This window comes from Aspergillus steynii (assembly GCF_002849105.1).
Source record: "Aspergillus steynii IBT 23096 chromosome Unknown P170scaffold_6, whole genome shotgun sequence".
In the NCBI taxonomy this organism is placed as follows: Eukaryota; Fungi; Ascomycota; class Eurotiomycetes; order Eurotiales; family Aspergillaceae; genus Aspergillus; species Aspergillus steynii.
The window spans coordinates 3,140,235-3,157,192 of NW_020194403.1; the positions used below are offsets into that span (position 1 = coordinate 3,140,235).

The window sequence follows — 16,958 nt, forward strand, 5'->3', positions numbered from 1 at the left end:
CATGTTCTCTATAAGATAGGCCATGTCCCCAACCAGTAGACCACCCGCCACCGATGTCAAGATCCATTTCTACGGTGAAACCCTCACTCTTCTCCTAACGAGCTCAACCCACTCCAAACTACTCACGGAAAATCCGACCCGTGAGTAAAGTTCTCCCTAAGCAGCCACCCCAACTGCTTCGCCTCCCCCGGATCAAGCATACCCTCCAACTCCCGCCGCGTTAAAAACTCATGATCCCGATACTCAAACCCCGGCATCACAGTCTCGCTCACGAGCAACCCACCACTCTTCTCACCCTCATCGCCATCTCCATCTGGCACCAAAAGGCTAGCTTTATAACACCCCCCTTCAACAACCCATTGCAACCTCTCCCCCTTCGCCACGTCCTGTCCCACTATAAACGACTCAATTTCGATCCTAGACGATTCCTTCCCTATCCGAGCCCCATTCTTCAAGATCATGCAGACCCCGCGTCCGCGATGCAGCGTATGCACGACCCTGCCTCTGGTGCGGTGGAACGCCTCGATGGGGCTTTTTGGCGTGAGGAGGTAGAGGCAGGTGGTGCTTAGGGCTCGATGGTCTTCCCCAGGTCTAGCTCTGGGGTCTGGCGGATGAGGATGGGTTGGTTCGTGCTCGTGGGCTGGACAGACGATTTGGTCTCTCGCTCGGTCTGTTTCGCGGAAGTAGCCGCCTTCGATGTGGGGAGATAGGTTTAGGTGATGGATGAGGTGTTGGAGGTTCGGTGGTTCGGTGGTTGGGTTTGCGAATGCGGTGAAGGGGATTGGGAATTGGGGGGTTATTGAGGATAAGGGGAATTCCATTCTGGGTCTATTCTGGCGAGAATATTCGAAGTGATTGTGATAGACGGAAATGAAGACATGGTGGGCGGAACACACTATATAGTTTGAATCGGGAGAACTGAGTCCTAAAGAGGCAATAGCACGTATAAATATCTTGATTTCTACGACTCGGTCCTGGCTCGGGTGGAACTGGGACCCAACATCTCGCCCAATTGCAACTTGAAATTGGACGCTGCTACTATGGCTAGGTAGTACGAGTTGGAAGATTTTCTATTGTGTTTAGGGCTGGTCATGTATGACTCTAAAGAAATCGTCAAAGTGTTTGACAGATCCCAATGACGTCATACCGAGGCTAGAAATTCTTCGAGTCTTTACAACATAGAGAATAGAATGTGGTTAAAAAGGGTAGATGGTAGTTGCTGCTAGATAAATAGAAGAAAATATAGAGACTCATTAGCTATGCAGTAGCGATGAGTAGCCCAAGCAGACACGGTATTTATCTTTGGGTGGTTTTACAAGAGATCGTAAAAGAAGGCTTTTTTGCTTTTCTTCTCTTTTGTCTGTGAATTATCAACTCATAAGGTATTTTGACCAAATTCAAAATTCACGAGTGAGCCTAAGCAGCATACTCTGGTCATCTCCGTTGCATCAATGTCGAATTACATATTCGAAAAGGGAAGTCAGTGGAACTTGAGAATTGAGAGATACAAATGCCGACATATATATCATCTGCAAGAACAAAGATAGATCCCGTTGCGTATCACCATACAGAACAACATCTCTTTCAGAAGTGAATACAACTTCTTAAATCAACAATTAAAACATAGACTCTTCTAAGATGAATGCGACCGCCGATGACGGACATCTTATCAGATGAGATAATCAGATAAGACACCCGCGCTCGCCTGGCCAGCCAATCACCACCCGCCAGACCAGCGCCTCCCCCTTGATGGCGCGCGCGGGCAAATGGGAAGCAGGCAACAAGCCCCCAAAGCCACCGGGCTCCACTGGACAGGTCAGACGGCCGTGGAACGTACCATCATAGGCTGCAACAGGCCACAATGTCTTGTGCCCCGGCACACATCCGAGAAACTCGTGTCATGTCATCCCATCCTCCCTCGCGACAACTTCCGCTGATCCAACTACTCCCTCGCCATCGGGGCATGAATTAAAGCGCTGGACGCTGGCTATCAACCCCTTTTTTTGTCTGAGAGAGATATTCTGTCATGAGTATGAGTGTCTTGCTTAGGCCCCTGCGTCGCAGGTCCCGGCAGGCGTGGAACGGGATCGTCCGGACTGTGCGTGACTACGCCGCCGGGATAGACCCACGCGATGATTATGAGCCGATTGTAGGGTCGCTGCCGGATGAGGAGACGGAAAGACGCGCTCATGGAGTCGCTGAGATCGAGGCGTTGGCTACGGTGTGGTCGACGAGGACCCTGCACACGGGATATGCTCTGTATGTAACTACTCTCGCATGTTAGTGGGACAAGTGCTAATCGGCTCAGGGTGTTTCTGATCTTCTTCGTCAACTCGTTTCAGCAGGAGACTACTGGGAGTTTGTCGCCATACGCCTTTTCCGCTTTCACGGATCACTCCCTCATCTCGACCACGAATGTTCTGACCAGTATTGTTGGCGGGGTCGCGCGGCTGCCTATCGCCATGATGATTGATATTTGGGGACGGCCGGAGGGGTTTGGGATAACGGTGGTTTTGTGCACGATTGGTAGGTTCCCGCATTTTTTCTTTGATGCTCCGCTGACCCGACGCAGGACTAATGCTCATGGCGGTCTGTCGGAATATCGAGACCTACGTCGCTGCTCAGGTATGCGTCACGCCCCCTTGTTAAGCTCCATCTAACCAAGTCTAGATCATTTACTGGCTCGGCTACAACGGCATGGACTACGTCCTCCATGTGTTCCTATCTGATACCACCGACCTCGTCAACCGAGCTTTCGTCTACGGGGTTGCCGGAACCCCTTACATCGTCACGACATTCCTCGGCCCCGCCGCTGCCCAGCAATTCTACACCCAAGGAGCTTTATGGTGGGGCTTCGGTGTCTTCGCTATAGTGACCCCCATCGTGACTGCTCCTCTTTTGGCGCTTCTTTGCAGTGCACGGCGCAAGGCACGCACGGCTGGGTTGATCCACAGGGAGGAGAGCGGGCGCACTTGGATGCAGTCTGTTCAGCATTATTTTACGCAGTTTGATAGTGAGTGTTTCTTTCCCAGGTTATAACGAGCAACGATGGGCTGACATGTGCAGCAATTGGGTTGGTCTTGATTACGGCGGCCTTTGTGCTGATTCTTTTGCCCTTGACACTTGCTTCGTCTCAGGATAGCATGTGGAGCTCGTCGTTGGCCGATCGATGGAAGTCGCCCGATGTCATTGCGATGCTGTTCCTCGGGTGCGCCTGTGTCGTTGGCTTTGTGTACTGGGAGCGTTTCGGGGCCACGGTCTGTTTTGTGCCTTTCAGTCGTCTGAAGGACAGAACTCTGCTGGGTGCTTGTATCCTCTCCGCCACGATGTTTGCCAGCTTTTAGTAAGTCCGGCCTGTGTCTGGCTATTTGGTAGTTTTGTACGCTGACCGAGCCAGCTCGTGGGATCTATACCTCTCATCCTATCTCCAAGTGGTATTCAACACCAGCATCAGAGACACAGGGTATATCTACAACATCTACACAATCGGGACCTGTTTATGGTCCGTCCCCTTAGGATTGTAAGTCCACCACCCCATCCCAACCACACCATCCTAACAAACCCAGATTCATCCGCCGCGTCGGCCGCCTCAAATGGATCGCCCTCGCCGCCATGCCTCTCACTTTCCTGGGCACCGGCCTCATGCTGCATTTCCGCTCGCCAGACAGCCGCGTCAGCTCCGTCATCATGTGCGAGGTCTTCAAGGCCATCTCCGGCGGCACACTCGTCATCTGCCAGCAGATGGCCGCCATGGCGACCGGCGGGCACGAGACCATCGCCGTCTCGTTTGCCTTGGTCGGGCTCTTCTCGAAGATCGGCTCCGGCGTCGGCTCGGCCATCTCGGGCGCTATCTGGACCAGCACCGTCCCTCGGTATCTGCGAGATGCGCTGCCGGCGGACAAGAAGCATAAGGCGGCGGAGTTGTATGGGTCGATTGCCACGGTGTTGGCGTATCCGATTGGAACGCCCGAGCGGGATGCCACAATCTATGCGTATGGGGTGGCGCAGAAGAGGATGCTGATTGCGGGGATTTCCATCCTGCCAGTCGCGGTGTTTGCGATTCTGATGTGGGAGGATATTCGGTTGAAGAAGACTAGGCAGGTTAGGGGAAATGTCTTCTAGGTTGATTTAGATTTAGAGCGGTTGTTACCATGGTGCTCTTTCCAGTGCCCATTTGAAGAAGTTGAATTATGATACCCAGAAGGCGAGCAGGAGTACCAAATTACGTTATTTCTGTATATTCAATACCATCTACCTTGTCAGCACTGTCATCCCCCTTCAACTCCGTTAATTCCTCCCCTGCACCCGGAAGACCAAGATGTACAGCAACCTGCTGCACCAGCGCCGGCAGCGTTTGATCCAACTTATCCATCAGCAAAGGGAGAAACCTCGCCCGTCCACCAGGTAATCGCTCTACCAACGAACCCAAATGTTTCAAATAATCCTGGGGCCCTATTTCAAAGCCCGAGGAGCGCAGGCCCGCGGACGAAAGACACGCCATGACATCTACAAGGGTGCACGCGACCTCGAAGACTTTCTCGATCTACATCGCTTGGTGTTAGTACCCCTGTCATACATAAGAAATGGAAGGAGAAGACGGATCCTTACCAACCCAATCCCATGCGTCTCCATACTCTCTCGCGACAGCTTCCACGTCGCCAGCGCCAGATCCCGCGCGATCTGCAACGGATACCGAAAGTCGAGGCTTGGGTGCGTCGGTGAGCTGGACAGGTATCCTGCCGTCGTCGCCATTTGCCACACGACCGTGCGCAGCCATTGTTGGGATACGCGCAGATCGGCCAGTACGATGTCAGGGAGGTCGGAGTCGGCGGGCACGGCGCGCTGGAGGTGCTCTTCGATGCTGACGAGTGCGTCTCGCGATAGGACGGGCCCGACGCCGTTCCAGCTGCTGAGGAAGGATGGGTCGAATGGTCGGTAGAGGTCGACGAGGCAGGAGAAGCCGCGGGTGAAGGGGTCGAAGGAGGGAGGGAGGATTGGGCTGCTGGCGGTGATTTGCAGCGTGATGGGTCGACGGCGTCGGAGGGCGTGGGCTCTGTGTCGAGTCAGATATGGGCCAGGAGAGGAGGAATAGAACTACCGTTCGGATATTAGGAGAAGCCAGAAGAGCTGGTTCGAGAATGACGACAGGTCATCGCTGCCGACGTCTGGTGAATCCATCACGTCGGCTGTGTAGAGTGTTGTCGCTTCACGGAGGAAATAATAGGCATGTCGCTGGTGTCCCAGCCCAATGTGGCATCCATACAGCAGGAAGGAAACGGCGATAGCCTGTCGGATTGGGATGGCAAAGAGATCTAAATGGCGACGAGCGACCGTTGCTTCGTCCAGTAGGGTGGAGGCCAGATCTGAAGAACAGGTCTGGGTGGAGCGATAGCCCGTCTGGATCAAGACGAATGCACAAAAGGCTACTACCAGGCAGTATGAAGACCCAGATTTGTCCATTCGATTCACCTGTTGCTGGAACGCGTCGGGATGCAAGATGGGCACGGTGCCCAGCATGCGCGCGAAGAAATAGTCGGCGCAATGTCGGACGAAGCTTGGATCCACCAACCCGGGAGTCTTTGTCCATTCTCCTGCACTGGCCGGACGTGGGCTCTGGGGAGAGAAGGAAGGCGAGCCCTCTTCGACTCTCTGTAACTCGGTCAACACGTTGGCTGACGCGCCTTGGCGACCTTTCTTCCGCTGGATCCCGGACGAGCGACAGGCCAGCCCGACCGATCGACATGGACTACAGGGCCGCTGGGTGCTGCATTTGACCTTGCGCCGACGACACGCATCGCATGCGGGCTGGAGCGGTCGAGGCATGTCGACACTACCGTCTAGCACCTTATGAATGTCGACGGGAGAGAAGAGAGACGTTGATTTCCCCAAAGCGGGGGGTGTGACTGGGGAAACCCTAACTAACTCCGGGGTTCTTTGGCGCATCAAGGAACCAGGGAACCCACAATCTAGCGATCTGGACTAGCAAGACTAGCATACATTACTCCGTAGTTCCCGCTCCCCTCCGATCTGAATCACTGCACCAAAACGGCCCCCACAAAAGCCAGCCACGCGGGCGCATCAGCCAGCAACATGCGAATGCGATGGTACCCCAACCACGCCTCCATCTCTTGCGTCGGTTCGCGCTCGCCCTCCAGATCCTCCACGATGCGCTGGATGCGAGGAGCCACCCACGGCACGAACACGAGGTGAGAGATAGCCGAGAAGAGTCCCGCCCAGTAGAAGGTTATGCGAGACAGGGGCCACGGGCGCGGTCGCGGTCCGCTCGTTAGGAGATTCGCCGCCGCCGAGCCGATGCTCGTCAGGTTCAACACCAGCACGAGCGACACGGTGCGCGGGAATACGTAGGAATACCACCGGGGGAGCAGCGAGTCGCCCTTCTTGCGCATGTCGGGCTGCGTCCAGGCGCTGTTGTGCGTGAGTTCGCCTGTCGCACAGACTAGCGTGCCGGTGCTGCTGGCGAGAGGGATGACGCGCAGCAGAGCCAGGGGGTCGAAGATGAGTCCGGAGGCCATTGCAATTGATTATATGTGCTATTTGGAGAAAAGTGTAGATTTTGGTTTGGATGTAGAACAAACAGGGGCTACGCATTCTTAAATTCGGAGCCCCTACGCACCCCTAAGCGTCGAACGATCCTCGCATTAGTGCTGACGCAGTGGAACTCCACTCTATCGAGGCTGTGCCAGTTACAGATCCCGTCTGCCTCACGTTTGACCCTTGCCGTGATCCTCTCGCACCTCCACCTCCATCCCCTCGTACGGATCCACCGTCGTCTCAGCAAACTTGCGCGCCGACACCCGCTGTGTAAACAAGACGTCGAGCTCCTCGTAAGTGCGCCCCTTAGGCTCGGGGACGCGAAAGAACGACCAACACAGACAGACGGCGCAGGTGCCTGCCCAGAAATAGGCGCATCGAGCGCCCCAGTCCCAGGCAGTCGTGTTGAGCTGGTAGTTCGTCAACACGTTCACTACGATGTTGCTGACGTTGTATCCCACGCGCGCCAGAACGATGGTTTTCGCCTTGAGTCGCGTCGAGGATAGTTCGGATACTAAGGAATAGGTCACCGGTCCGATGGTCAGGTCGTAGCAGACCGTGAAGACGATTAGCATCGCTCCGACGGCCCATTTCGCTGCGCTGTTGGCCTCCGGTGCAAATGATAAGCTTCCAGTGATGAGTAAGAGTATCGCGAGGCCGGACAGTCCGGCTAGATGGAGAGTGCGTCTGCCAGCGACGGACATCAGAAACCATGAGCCTAATGTACCGAGCACGCCGAGGCCGTATTGTGCCAGCGATAAGTTGAATGAATGCACGGGCGGCAGTCCGGCCTGCACGCAGAAATAGGCAAAGTATCCCATCAGGTTCTGCCCGCAGAGGGTCTGCACCAGCCACACGCCGCAGACGACCTCGGTGCGTCGCAGGTTCACCCCGCGAAAGCAGTCGGTATACCGGGTGCCTTCGGTCACGCTTTTCTCCAGCTCGTTGGTATGTTGGATCATGGCGATGGTGGCGTCGACGTCGAAGGACGGATCATTGCGGGAGGTCAAGCGTCGCAGGGCCTTCTTGGCCCCGTCAATCTGACCGCGTCGAACATGCCACCAGGGAGACTCGGGGGCGAACAAGCAGCCGAGAAGAATCGGCAACGGCCAGGCCCACTGCACGGCGAAGGGGATGCGGTATGCCCACTCGTCCAGCCGTTGCATAGATCCTCGATTAACTCCCACGGCGACGAATTGTCCGATGACCCAGCACATGTTGATGAAGGTCGTCAGGTAGGGACGCAAGATGACCGGACATACTTCCGATGCATAAGCCGCCGGTAGTGTTTGGAATATGCCCCAAGGTATACCGGCGAGGATCTCGGCGGCCAGCAGCATTTGGATGTTTGCTGCGAAGAAGAAGATGAAGATGACGCCGTTCATGGCCATCAGAGCGGATACCATCGTCCATCGGTATCCCAGTCGCTCCGAGACGAGACCGTTGATCAGCAAACCGATCACTTCGCCGACACGAGCCCCGTTGGAGAGAGCTGATTGCCAGGAAGCTGGTACGGTCCATGAACCGTCGGGAGCAAGATTGCCGAACTTTTGATTGAATGCTGGCGAGGCGTACATCGATCCGAGTAGAGCCAGGTCGTAGCCTTCCATGATCAAAGTGGACGACAGAAGTACCGACCAGCCGACGGCCTTGGGGTATAGACGAATGGCCTGCCATAAAGTCATGGATTGTTCCTGGTGGGCGGCCTGTTTGCCGTGCACCAGCGAGGGTTTGTGCGCGCCATTGTGAGCTGTTTCTGAAGCCATTGCGACGGGATCAGGAGGTCTGGCATGCAATGTGGATGGCACAATGTGAATGCGGAAGACCAGGGAGGAGGAGCCGATATTTATTCCTGCCAAACAACCCGTGTCGAAAATCTCTCCCCGCGAATTTGCAACGCGGAGATCCGGGGATGGCCAACTCCAATCGGATTGTTGACGGCGGCTTGTCGGAGGCAAGACGGAGGCAAGACGGCGTCTATCCGGACTCTGCGGGGGATCGGCATCGCCTGACATTCCATGGATTTAAAATGCCAGAACATTCAATTTGCTCTGGTATTCTTTATTATCTCTTTTCGACATATCCTGGTCAATAATCATGGGGTCCTACGCAGAGTCGGTCCCAACCGGGCGCAACAACTGGTGGAAAGAAGCCACAGTCTATCAAGTAAATATTGGACCCGGTGACTTCAATGAATCCACTAATATTTTCAGGTATATCCCGCCTCGTTCAAAGACTCCAATGGCGATGGCTGGGGTGATATTCCCGGAGTAATCGAGAAAATTCCCTACCTCCATGCTCTCGGGGTCGACGTCGTCTGGCTGTCTCCCATGTACGACTCGCCCATGCACGATATGGGCTACGATGTCTCTGATTATGAGAAGGTATTGCCTGCGTATGGAACCGTGGAAGACGTGGAGAAGCTAGTCCAGGCTTGCCATGAGCGCGGCATGAAACTCCTTCTAGACCTCGTCATCAACCACACCAGCGATCAGCACCAGTGGTTCCAAGAGAGCCGCGGCAGCAAGGACAACGAGAAGCGCGACTGGTATTTCTGGCGACCTCCGAGATACGACGCGAATGGCAATCGTCAGCCTCCCTCGAACTACCGCGGATACTTCGCTGGGAGTACATGTTCGTAGACACTCTCTACCTGAAGTCGATATCGCTGACACCTCCAGGGACCTGGGACGAGCACACGCAGGAGTACTATCTGCATCTGTACGCGAAGGAACAACCAGATCTGAACTGGGACAACGAAGCCACTCGAAAAGCCATCTACCAGAGCGCGATCCGCTTCTGGCTCGACAAAGGCATCGACGGCTTTCGCGTCGACACGGTCAACAAGTACAGCAAACACACCGACTTCCCGGATGCACCCATCACCGATCCAAACAGCGACATTCAGCCCGCTATCCAGATGTGGTGCAATGGGCCTCGCATCCACGAGTTCGTCCGCGAGATGCACGGCGACGTGCTGCAGCCCTACGGCGACGTGGTGACTATCGGGGAGCTGGCCAACACGCCGGACCCTCGCGACGTGCTGCGCTATGTCGGTGCCTCGGAGCGAGAGCTCAGCATGGTCTTTCACCTGGACATCGGGCACATCGGCATGGGAGACAGCCTGGAGGACAAGTACATCTTTCACCCCTGGAAACTAACCCAGATGAAGATCATCGTGTCCAAATGGCAATCGTTCATCGAAGGTACCGATGGCTGGACGACCGCTTTCTGCGAGAACCATGACAACGGGCGCTCCGTATCGCGGTTTGGTAGCGATGCGCCGGAGCACCGGGCTCGCTCGGCGATGATGCTGGCGATCTTGATGGTCGCTATGACCGGCACGCTGTTCCTGTACCAAGGCCAAGAGATCGGTATGACCAATGCTCCCCGCGACTGGTCTGTGGAGGAATACAAAGACATCGAGGGGAGGGGATATTATCGGGAGGCCGAGGGAGATCCCGCGCGCCAGAAGCAGATCATGGACGGACTGCGCATTCTTGCCCGGGATCATGCCCGTCTGCCCATGCAGTGGGATGCTTCGTCTCATGCAGGGTTTACAACAGGGAAGCCGTGGATGCGGGTGCACGATCTGTATCCCGAGATTAATGTGCTTCGTCAGGAGAGCGATCCTGGCAGTGTACTTTCATTCTGGAAGAATGTGCTGCGACTGCGCAAGGAGCACCGGGATCTTTTCATTCATGGAGCTTTTGAGCTGTTGGACTTTGAGAATCAAGAGACATTCTGTTTTGTCAAGTCGAGGGGCGAGAAGAAAGCCCTCGTGGTGTTGAACTTTACTGATTCAAATCAACCATTGACGGTCTCGACGGTGGGAATGGAGTTGCTGGTGAGCAACTATACAGATTTAGCCGTGTCGGAGACGCTGCAACCGTGGGAGGGCAGGATCTATATCATTTCTTGAAGGATCACGAAGGATATTAGCGTATGAATCAATTCTATGATGCAATTTAAATCTCGCAGAATGATACCGTTTTCGAATCGACTTCTCGATCATCAATACGAGTTCATTAAATTTGGCGATGCAACGTAAGTTTCCAGGAGCAGATCTGCCCCCACGGCTATTTTTATCTGCATTAATCAAGGGGTGAGGTGTGCCTGAAGCCCGAGGCTATCTACAGTTCGGCTTCATATCTTGAGGATTCAGTGCCTGGTCTGTTATCTTTTTTTTAGCTTGGTTCAGGTCTTTAAGTGATCCCCATAAATAGACACCCCATACAATATACCGTCTGCAGCATGACTTTCTCAAAGCTTTAGACAATGCTTCGACCAGCCTTACATCTCGCTTATTCCACACCTCGTGTTCACTGACTTGGCAACGCTTTAGATTGGCTGGTCCTCACGAGAGTCTCTGTTAGTCCAGGAACGGGGCGATCCTTACGCTTTGGGGCATTGATCATCTGTCTTTCGCACCAATAACCTCTTTCTGCGAGAAGGATGGGTGAAAAGAAGGAGAGGTTCAGCCGAGGATCGTGTCTACCGCGGTCCTGCACTGCAAAACATACATCGAACCGAACCGCTTCGTATTCAGGACACTTCCTGACTCGCTTTAGCCCGTCTCACGCAAAGTGAGGATCAACGCAATGCAGCCGGGGGGGCAGTAGTCCTCCTGAAAGCCGTCAGCATCTTTCCCGGGGACATCTTATATAAAGCACACTCTTTCCCCCAGATACACCCCTCCCCCCAATCATATCAAATCACCCCGACATCCACCATGAAATTCAGCGCTCTCACCGTCGCTGCGACACTCTCCGGTCTGGCGCAAGCCAGTTCCAGCCCCAAGCTCGTCACTCGCGCCGACACAGTGCAGGGCTTCGACATCTCGAACCACCAAAGCTCCGTCGACTTCGCGGCCGCATACAAAGACGGCGCTCGCTTCGTGTACATCAAGGTAGATACCTCACACACTCCCACTGAGCATATCCCATCTAACAGCTCCCAGTCCAGCGAAGGCACCGGCTTCAAAGACCCGCTTTTCAGCTCCCACTACCAAGGCGCCTCCGACGCAAACCTCCTCCGCGGCGGCTACCACTTCGCCCTACCCAACAAGTCCTCGGCGTCCGCGCAAGTCAAGTACTTCATCGCCAACGGCGGCGGCTGGTCGAAGGATAATATCACGCTGCCGGGCATGCTCGATATCGAATATAACCCGTACGGCGCGACCTGCTACGGGCTGACGCACTCGGCGATGGTGGCGTGGGTGAAGGAGTTCGTGGAGACGTACCGCGACGAAGTCGGTGTTTATCCCTTGCTGTATACGAACTTGGACTGGTGGACGCAGTGCACTGGTAATGCCGGTGGGTTTGGTGATAAAACGCCGCTGGTTCTCGCGGCGTATAGTAGCTCGGCGCCATCGAGTGTGCCAGGTGACTGGCCTACTTATACTATTTGGCAGAATTCGGATAGTTATAAGTATGGTGGGGATTCGGATCTCTTTAATGGGTCGGAAGAGCAGCTGTTGAAGATTGCGAGGGCGGATTAGAGGTATTTGTGGTATTCTGGGGGGGGGTCGTTGGGTGAAGATGGTCTAGATGCGATGATGTCAGTACTTGCTTATGATCGATTACAAACATCCTAACTTGCGAAGCCTTGAGATTGTTCAGCCTATCGTCCGATTATTCCCTGTAGAGATGGACCGGATTCTTCCACCAACAAAAAAGTGAAGAAAAGGAAGGGCAAATAGACGGGGAATCCCATCATCCCGGTCAAGAGGGACGCAAGGGACAGAGGCTATGGTGTAACCGTGATTTATCTTCACTGTTGCACCGCTGGTCCGAGAAATAATCGGTGGGGCCAATTCGATTTCTTTCATTTATTCCAGTCGCACAGTCACAGCAGGCAGAAACCCCTGAGCAGATGGGTTTCTGATCAGGACAACCGACCAGACCTATCAGACAGAGCGATAAATCCTCGCGTCCTGCAGGAACGACAAGGGAGACTCGGTGAGGCTAATGATGTCATACTCTTCTCTTCATGGTATTGTTGAATATTGTATCTATTTAGTTTCTTGTCGGATATTGGCTATATGTCTGAACATTAAACTAGCGAGCAGAAATTTCCCTTCATCCCTGTCGATTCTCATTTCATCTCTCTTTGTCTCGATCATAAACGTATTTCCAACGCATCTAGACTAAATCACCCCTCGCCAAGATCGGCCGATGCGGAGATTTCACTCCTTTCATGCAGGAGTCAGGGAGGGATGACCTGTCACTCGCACATCTGCCCTGATCCCTGAAGCCTGGCCATGACCTGTTTTGCCCCGAGTAGGAGCGGTCAGCCGAGATCGTCCAGCCTTCAACCTTGAGGCTGTCCCCGTTGGGCTCGACTTGGCATGGCGTGATAACCTTCGACTGGACGCTGGCATAGGCCTGGGATTGGCACTGGGGCTGTGATCCCGTTTGCCATGGGCCAAGAGAGCCAGCTGTGGCTGATGATTTGGCTGGTGATTAACTTGCTTGGGTTTAGGCAGCGGTTTAGATTCATCACCCGATCAGGCTGGGATGTAACTATCGAGAGGGGTTTGGGAGATTAATTTAGCATTAGTAATTTCCAGTGGGCGAGATTCGAACGATGAGCCACAGCCATGTGAAGAGGTCTGCAGATTCGAGTCTTCTGGTATTCTATCATTTCTGTCTTCTGTTGGAATATGGTTGATCGTCTGTTCTTCTGCGTTGTTATTCTGTCGAAAGAGATAAGGCATCCAGGCATCCAGGCACGGTCGCGATGAGTCAGCGGCACCTGAGCAGCTGCCTCTTTGGGAAAGCGAGCCCTAATTCGCGACTTTCCAGCGTCAAGGAGTCGAGATGCGCCAGGAATGATTCCATCGCACTTGCCGCGCTTTGCTCGTTGTTCAGCACAAAGTAGTCCCTCTAATCCTATAAGAACAGCCGGCGGATGACCTCATGCTCCACGATCTGAGGATCAAGGGATGCGGATCGCTCCACCAACTAGCACCGCCAAGATAAGCCCAACAGTCACCATCTGCTTTGCTGCCGTCCGTTGCGGGGTTGGTCGTCCTCAAGTCCAGCTGCAAGGCAATGCCAAGTGCCATGGCAGTGAATGATACTGTGCGGGGATTTATCGTCTTCACCCCGGTGGGACTACAATTGGATGCCGCTCTCCCTGCATGCCGAGCCGCTCACGATGGGTCTGGAAGATAAATAGAGCGCGTCCTGCCCGATGCCCTGCGGATCCCTCTCGCTGGTTCTGGTGTGAGGTAGTGTCCGTTGGAGAAGCTCGGCAATCACTCGCTGGCGCAATCTTTAATCATGCATTGGTTTGCTACCTCTTTGTTTTCTTTGGGCTTGGCCGTTTGTGCGTCGGCTCAGAATTCCACCACCGTGCCTTATGAACTAAAAACGCCTCCTCTCGATACTCCCTGGACGGAGAAAGTTGGCACCGAACCCTGGCCAGAGTATCCACGCCCGCAGTTGCAACGACCCAAATGGCAGAATCTGAATGGTCTGTGGCAGTATCGGAGAGCTGAGAATGTGGATGCTGTCGACAGCCCTCCTTTTGGGCAGGCCCTCTCTAATGAGGTCCTGATTCCTTCCTGCTTGGAGAGTGCTCTTTCTGGTCAGTCTCCCTCATTGCCTTGTCGCCTGAACCTGAGGCTAACTCCGCGCAGGCATCCAAGGTAAAGATACCTTCTACTCCTGGTTCACCAGGAAGTTCACCGTGCCCGAGTCCTGGAGCAACGAGCATGTGCTGCTACATTTTGGTGCCGTTGATTACGAAGCTACCGTCTTCGTCAATGGCAAGCAGGCGGGTTTCCATCGTGGTGGATACTTCCATTTCTCCGTCGACATCACTGCCCAGGTCAAGTTTGACGGTGAGAATGAACTGTAGGTTGAATCCTAGCTTGAGCATCTTAGAGACGTCAGACATGGACTTACCGTCACAGCTTGGTATTTGTGCACGATCCCACCGACCAGGCAGGCCACGTCATCCCTATGGGCAAACAGACCCTCAACCCCTCGCACATCTTCTACACCCCTTGCAGCGGGATCTGGCAGAGTGTTTGGATTGAGCCCGCGCCGGCAAATCACATTGTTCGGCTGGATCTGGAGGCGAATATGGACGGTCAAGGTGATATCTCACATCAATGCAAGCATGTACACAATCATGCTAACATATTCGCTAGTCAACGTCACCGTACACAGTGCCACCGGCAACGGCACCGCCGTTAAGATCGCCGTGCATGAGGATGACGGTGACCTGACCTTCCACGACGGCACCTCCGACAAACCGTTCCAATTCGAGGTGGGCGAGGTCGACCTGTGGAGTCCGGACTCGCCGACTTTGTATAACGTCACCGTGCGCATGGGCAACGACGAGATCACCAGCTACACGGGCTTCCGTACTATCTCCAAGGGTAAGGTCGATGGTGTCTGGCGGCCGCTTCTGAACGGTGAGTTCACGTTCATGTTCGGCACTCTCGACCAGGGATACTGGCCGGACGGACTGTACACTCCTCCGACCCGGGAGGCGATGGTATACGATTTGAAGGTGTTGAAAGACCTCGGCTTCAATATGCTGCGGAAGCACGTGAGTTGCCCCGGTGACGTGAAATAGCCTTTAATCTAACAAAGACAGATCAAAATTGAGTCCGACCTGTTCTACCGGGCGTGTGATGAGATTGGTATCCTGGTGATCCAGGACATGCCCTCTCCCCGTCCTCTGCAGTCGAGCACCGACGCCGCCTGCCAGAGCGTCACTATTCTTCCTTACGGGGCAGCTCAGCAGGAATTTGCCCGGCAGTTAGACCTGATGGTGAACCAATTCAAGAGCCATCCTAGCATTGTCACATGGGTGAGTCGAGCGTCCAGCGTGATCGAGCACTTCTGACACAGCATAGGTCATTTACAACGAGGGTTGGGGACAGCTCATCGAGGGATACCCTGAGTTTGCCCTCACCGAGCGAGTCAAGCAGTTGGATCCAAGCCGCCTCGTCATTGCCACCTCGGGCTGGATTGATCACGGTGCTGGCGATTTCAGCGTACGTATCCATTTATTTGCCCAGAGCCAGAAAGTTACTCACCGACCCAGGACAACCATCACTATGCCAACCCTCAATGCGGAACCCCCTTCTATTCCCTGCAGTCTCCCCCTTATGATCCCAGTCGTATCGCCATCCAGGGAGAGTTCGGCGGTATCGGTCATAACGTTTCTATTGAGAAGTGAGTCATCTTTCTCAGCCAATGCAAGGCGGGGACTAACTAAACTCTGTAGCCTTTGGAACAACCAAAAAGCGATCAATGCCATCAATGAGACGTACGAGATTGACGAGACGATCGACGCGTGGAACTACCGCAGCCACATTCTGCTATCCGAATTGCAGGATCAAGTTCGCCGATTCGACTGCAGTGGGGGCGTGTGGACGCAGACCACCGACGTCGAGGGCGAAGTCAACGGCCTGATGACCTACGACCGCCGCCTCAAGCGTGTAGACGAGGAACAGTGGAAGGACGACATTCAAGGGCTCTATGATGCCGCTGAGAACCGGAGAAACGCATCCATGACTGCGTAGATGAGATGTCTGCTGTGAGGACACGCTGTTATCCTTATAACAATGATGGGTACATATTAGTTAATGATACCATTTCTAAGTTCATCAGTCATCAGTAGTAGAGAACGGGCGTTAAAACGGAAGTGGTGAATGAATTGCCTGGCTCACTGACGATTGAAATGATATATCACATTCCACCATTAGACCTTCTCCTTGGAATAAAGGATATGCTACCTTCTCCAGTCCTTCATTTGTCAAGTGATAATCGTTATGCTATAGTGAAGTGAGAATAGGCTCACTGCTGAAATACGGGCGCCACGGTTCTGACCACAGCCCAAACCCTACGATTCAGGACTATCCACGCCACGGCGTTTCTGCCTAGTCTGAAGCTAAGATCTCAACTATTGCTGTTCTTTCATCGTCGAACCTACGATAAATGATTAATATTTATTTTTCATCGGTAGTACAGCGGTTTTCTCCCCTCACTCAGGGGTTCCTCCCCTCTCCTCCCCTCGCTAGACGATATATATATACGAGGCAGCATGACAGTCTGGGAGGTAAATTGCTAGTACCACGGACGAGTCCTTGATTGCAATGCCATTGCTTACCTCTCATTGCGATCGTTAGTGGGAATATTGAATGATGTGGCGAAGCGCTCGACTCCATTAGCGTAGGGAGTTCGTGCCCTTACCTGTGGTGATTGATCAGGTGTGCAGTCAGGCTATAATGACGCTGAGAGGCAGAGGGGCAAAATACAGTGGCAACGATGTCACAGACATTCTAGGGTCGACGCGCTCGATGTCCTCACTCAGAACAACGGAGTCTGACTGCCGGTGTGTCTTTTCTGGTATCCGACGCAACTGCCTCGGACCCTTTCGTT

General features: G+C 54.0%; 8 protein-coding genes across 8 annotated transcripts; 4 read left to right on the top strand and 4 right to left on the bottom strand.

Moving 5' to 3' along the window:
* Positions 1 to 122: 122 nt before the first annotated feature.
* On the bottom strand, positions 123 to 876 carry P170DRAFT_511980 (cupin domain-containing protein; the record flags this gene model as incomplete). The annotated part of the gene is made up of 1 exon (XM_024854947.1): positions 123 to 876. Exon 1 carries the CDS (start codon positions 819 to 821, stop codon positions 123 to 125), a length of 699 nt encoding a protein of 232 aa, XP_024702670.1. The 5' UTR covers positions 822 to 876.
* Positions 877 to 1,992: 1,116 nt separating this feature from the next.
* P170DRAFT_439047 (putative transporter) lies at positions 1,993 to 4,314 on the top strand. The gene is made up of 7 exons (XM_024849750.1): positions 1,993 to 2,259; positions 2,309 to 2,526; positions 2,573 to 2,625; positions 2,671 to 3,013; positions 3,067 to 3,343; positions 3,398 to 3,520; positions 3,567 to 4,314. The coding sequence occupies exons 1-7, from the start codon at positions 2,027 to 2,029 to the stop codon at positions 4,120 to 4,122; spliced, it is 1,803 nt and encodes a 600-aa protein (XP_024702671.1). The 5' UTR covers positions 1,993 to 2,026; the 3' UTR covers positions 4,123 to 4,314.
* Positions 4,223 to 5,823, bottom strand: P170DRAFT_511982 (Zn(II)2Cys6 transcription factor; the record flags this gene model as incomplete). Its single annotated transcript, XM_024854948.1, has 3 exons — positions 4,223 to 4,543; positions 4,609 to 5,053; positions 5,099 to 5,823. 3 exons carry the CDS (start codon positions 5,821 to 5,823, stop codon positions 4,223 to 4,225), a joined length of 1,491 nt encoding a protein of 496 aa, XP_024702672.1.
* Positions 5,824 to 6,032: 209 nt separating this feature from the next.
* On the bottom strand, positions 6,033 to 6,533 carry P170DRAFT_466639 (putative integral membrane protein; the record flags this gene model as incomplete). Its single annotated transcript, XM_024852432.1, has 1 exon — positions 6,033 to 6,533. One exon carries the CDS (start codon positions 6,531 to 6,533, stop codon positions 6,033 to 6,035), a length of 501 nt encoding a protein of 166 aa, XP_024702673.1.
* Positions 6,534 to 6,722: 189 nt separating this feature from the next.
* Positions 6,723 to 8,318, bottom strand: P170DRAFT_428557 (putative MFS maltose permease; the record flags this gene model as incomplete). The annotated part of the gene is made up of 1 exon (XM_024847848.1): positions 6,723 to 8,318. The coding sequence occupies one exon, from the start codon at positions 8,316 to 8,318 to the stop codon at positions 6,723 to 6,725; it is 1,596 nt and encodes a 531-aa protein (XP_024702674.1).
* Positions 8,319 to 8,649: 331 nt separating this feature from the next.
* Positions 8,650 to 10,474, top strand: P170DRAFT_478225 (alpha-glucosidase; the record flags this gene model as incomplete). Its single annotated transcript, XM_024853539.1, has 3 exons — positions 8,650 to 8,718; positions 8,766 to 9,186; positions 9,234 to 10,474. The coding sequence occupies 3 exons, from the start codon at positions 8,650 to 8,652 to the stop codon at positions 10,472 to 10,474; spliced, it is 1,731 nt and encodes a 576-aa protein (XP_024702675.1).
* A 620-nt stretch (positions 10,475 to 11,094) lies between these two features.
* Positions 11,095 to 12,240, top strand: P170DRAFT_413266 (N,O-diacetylmuramidase). The gene is made up of 2 exons (XM_024846966.1): positions 11,095 to 11,461; positions 11,513 to 12,240. Exons 1-2 carry the CDS (start codon positions 11,285 to 11,287, stop codon positions 12,050 to 12,052), a joined length of 717 nt encoding a protein of 238 aa, XP_024702676.1. The 5' UTR covers positions 11,095 to 11,284; the 3' UTR covers positions 12,053 to 12,240.
* A 1,598-nt stretch (positions 12,241 to 13,838) lies between these two features.
* On the top strand, positions 13,839 to 16,099 carry P170DRAFT_363711 (putative hydrolase; the record flags this gene model as incomplete). Its single annotated transcript, XM_024844599.1, has 8 exons — positions 13,839 to 14,145; positions 14,198 to 14,414; positions 14,474 to 14,658; positions 14,714 to 15,117; positions 15,166 to 15,381; positions 15,428 to 15,568; positions 15,619 to 15,749; positions 15,802 to 16,099. The coding sequence occupies 8 exons, from the start codon at positions 13,839 to 13,841 to the stop codon at positions 16,097 to 16,099; spliced, it is 1,899 nt and encodes a 632-aa protein (XP_024702677.1).
* Positions 16,100 to 16,958: the final 859 nt, after the last annotated feature.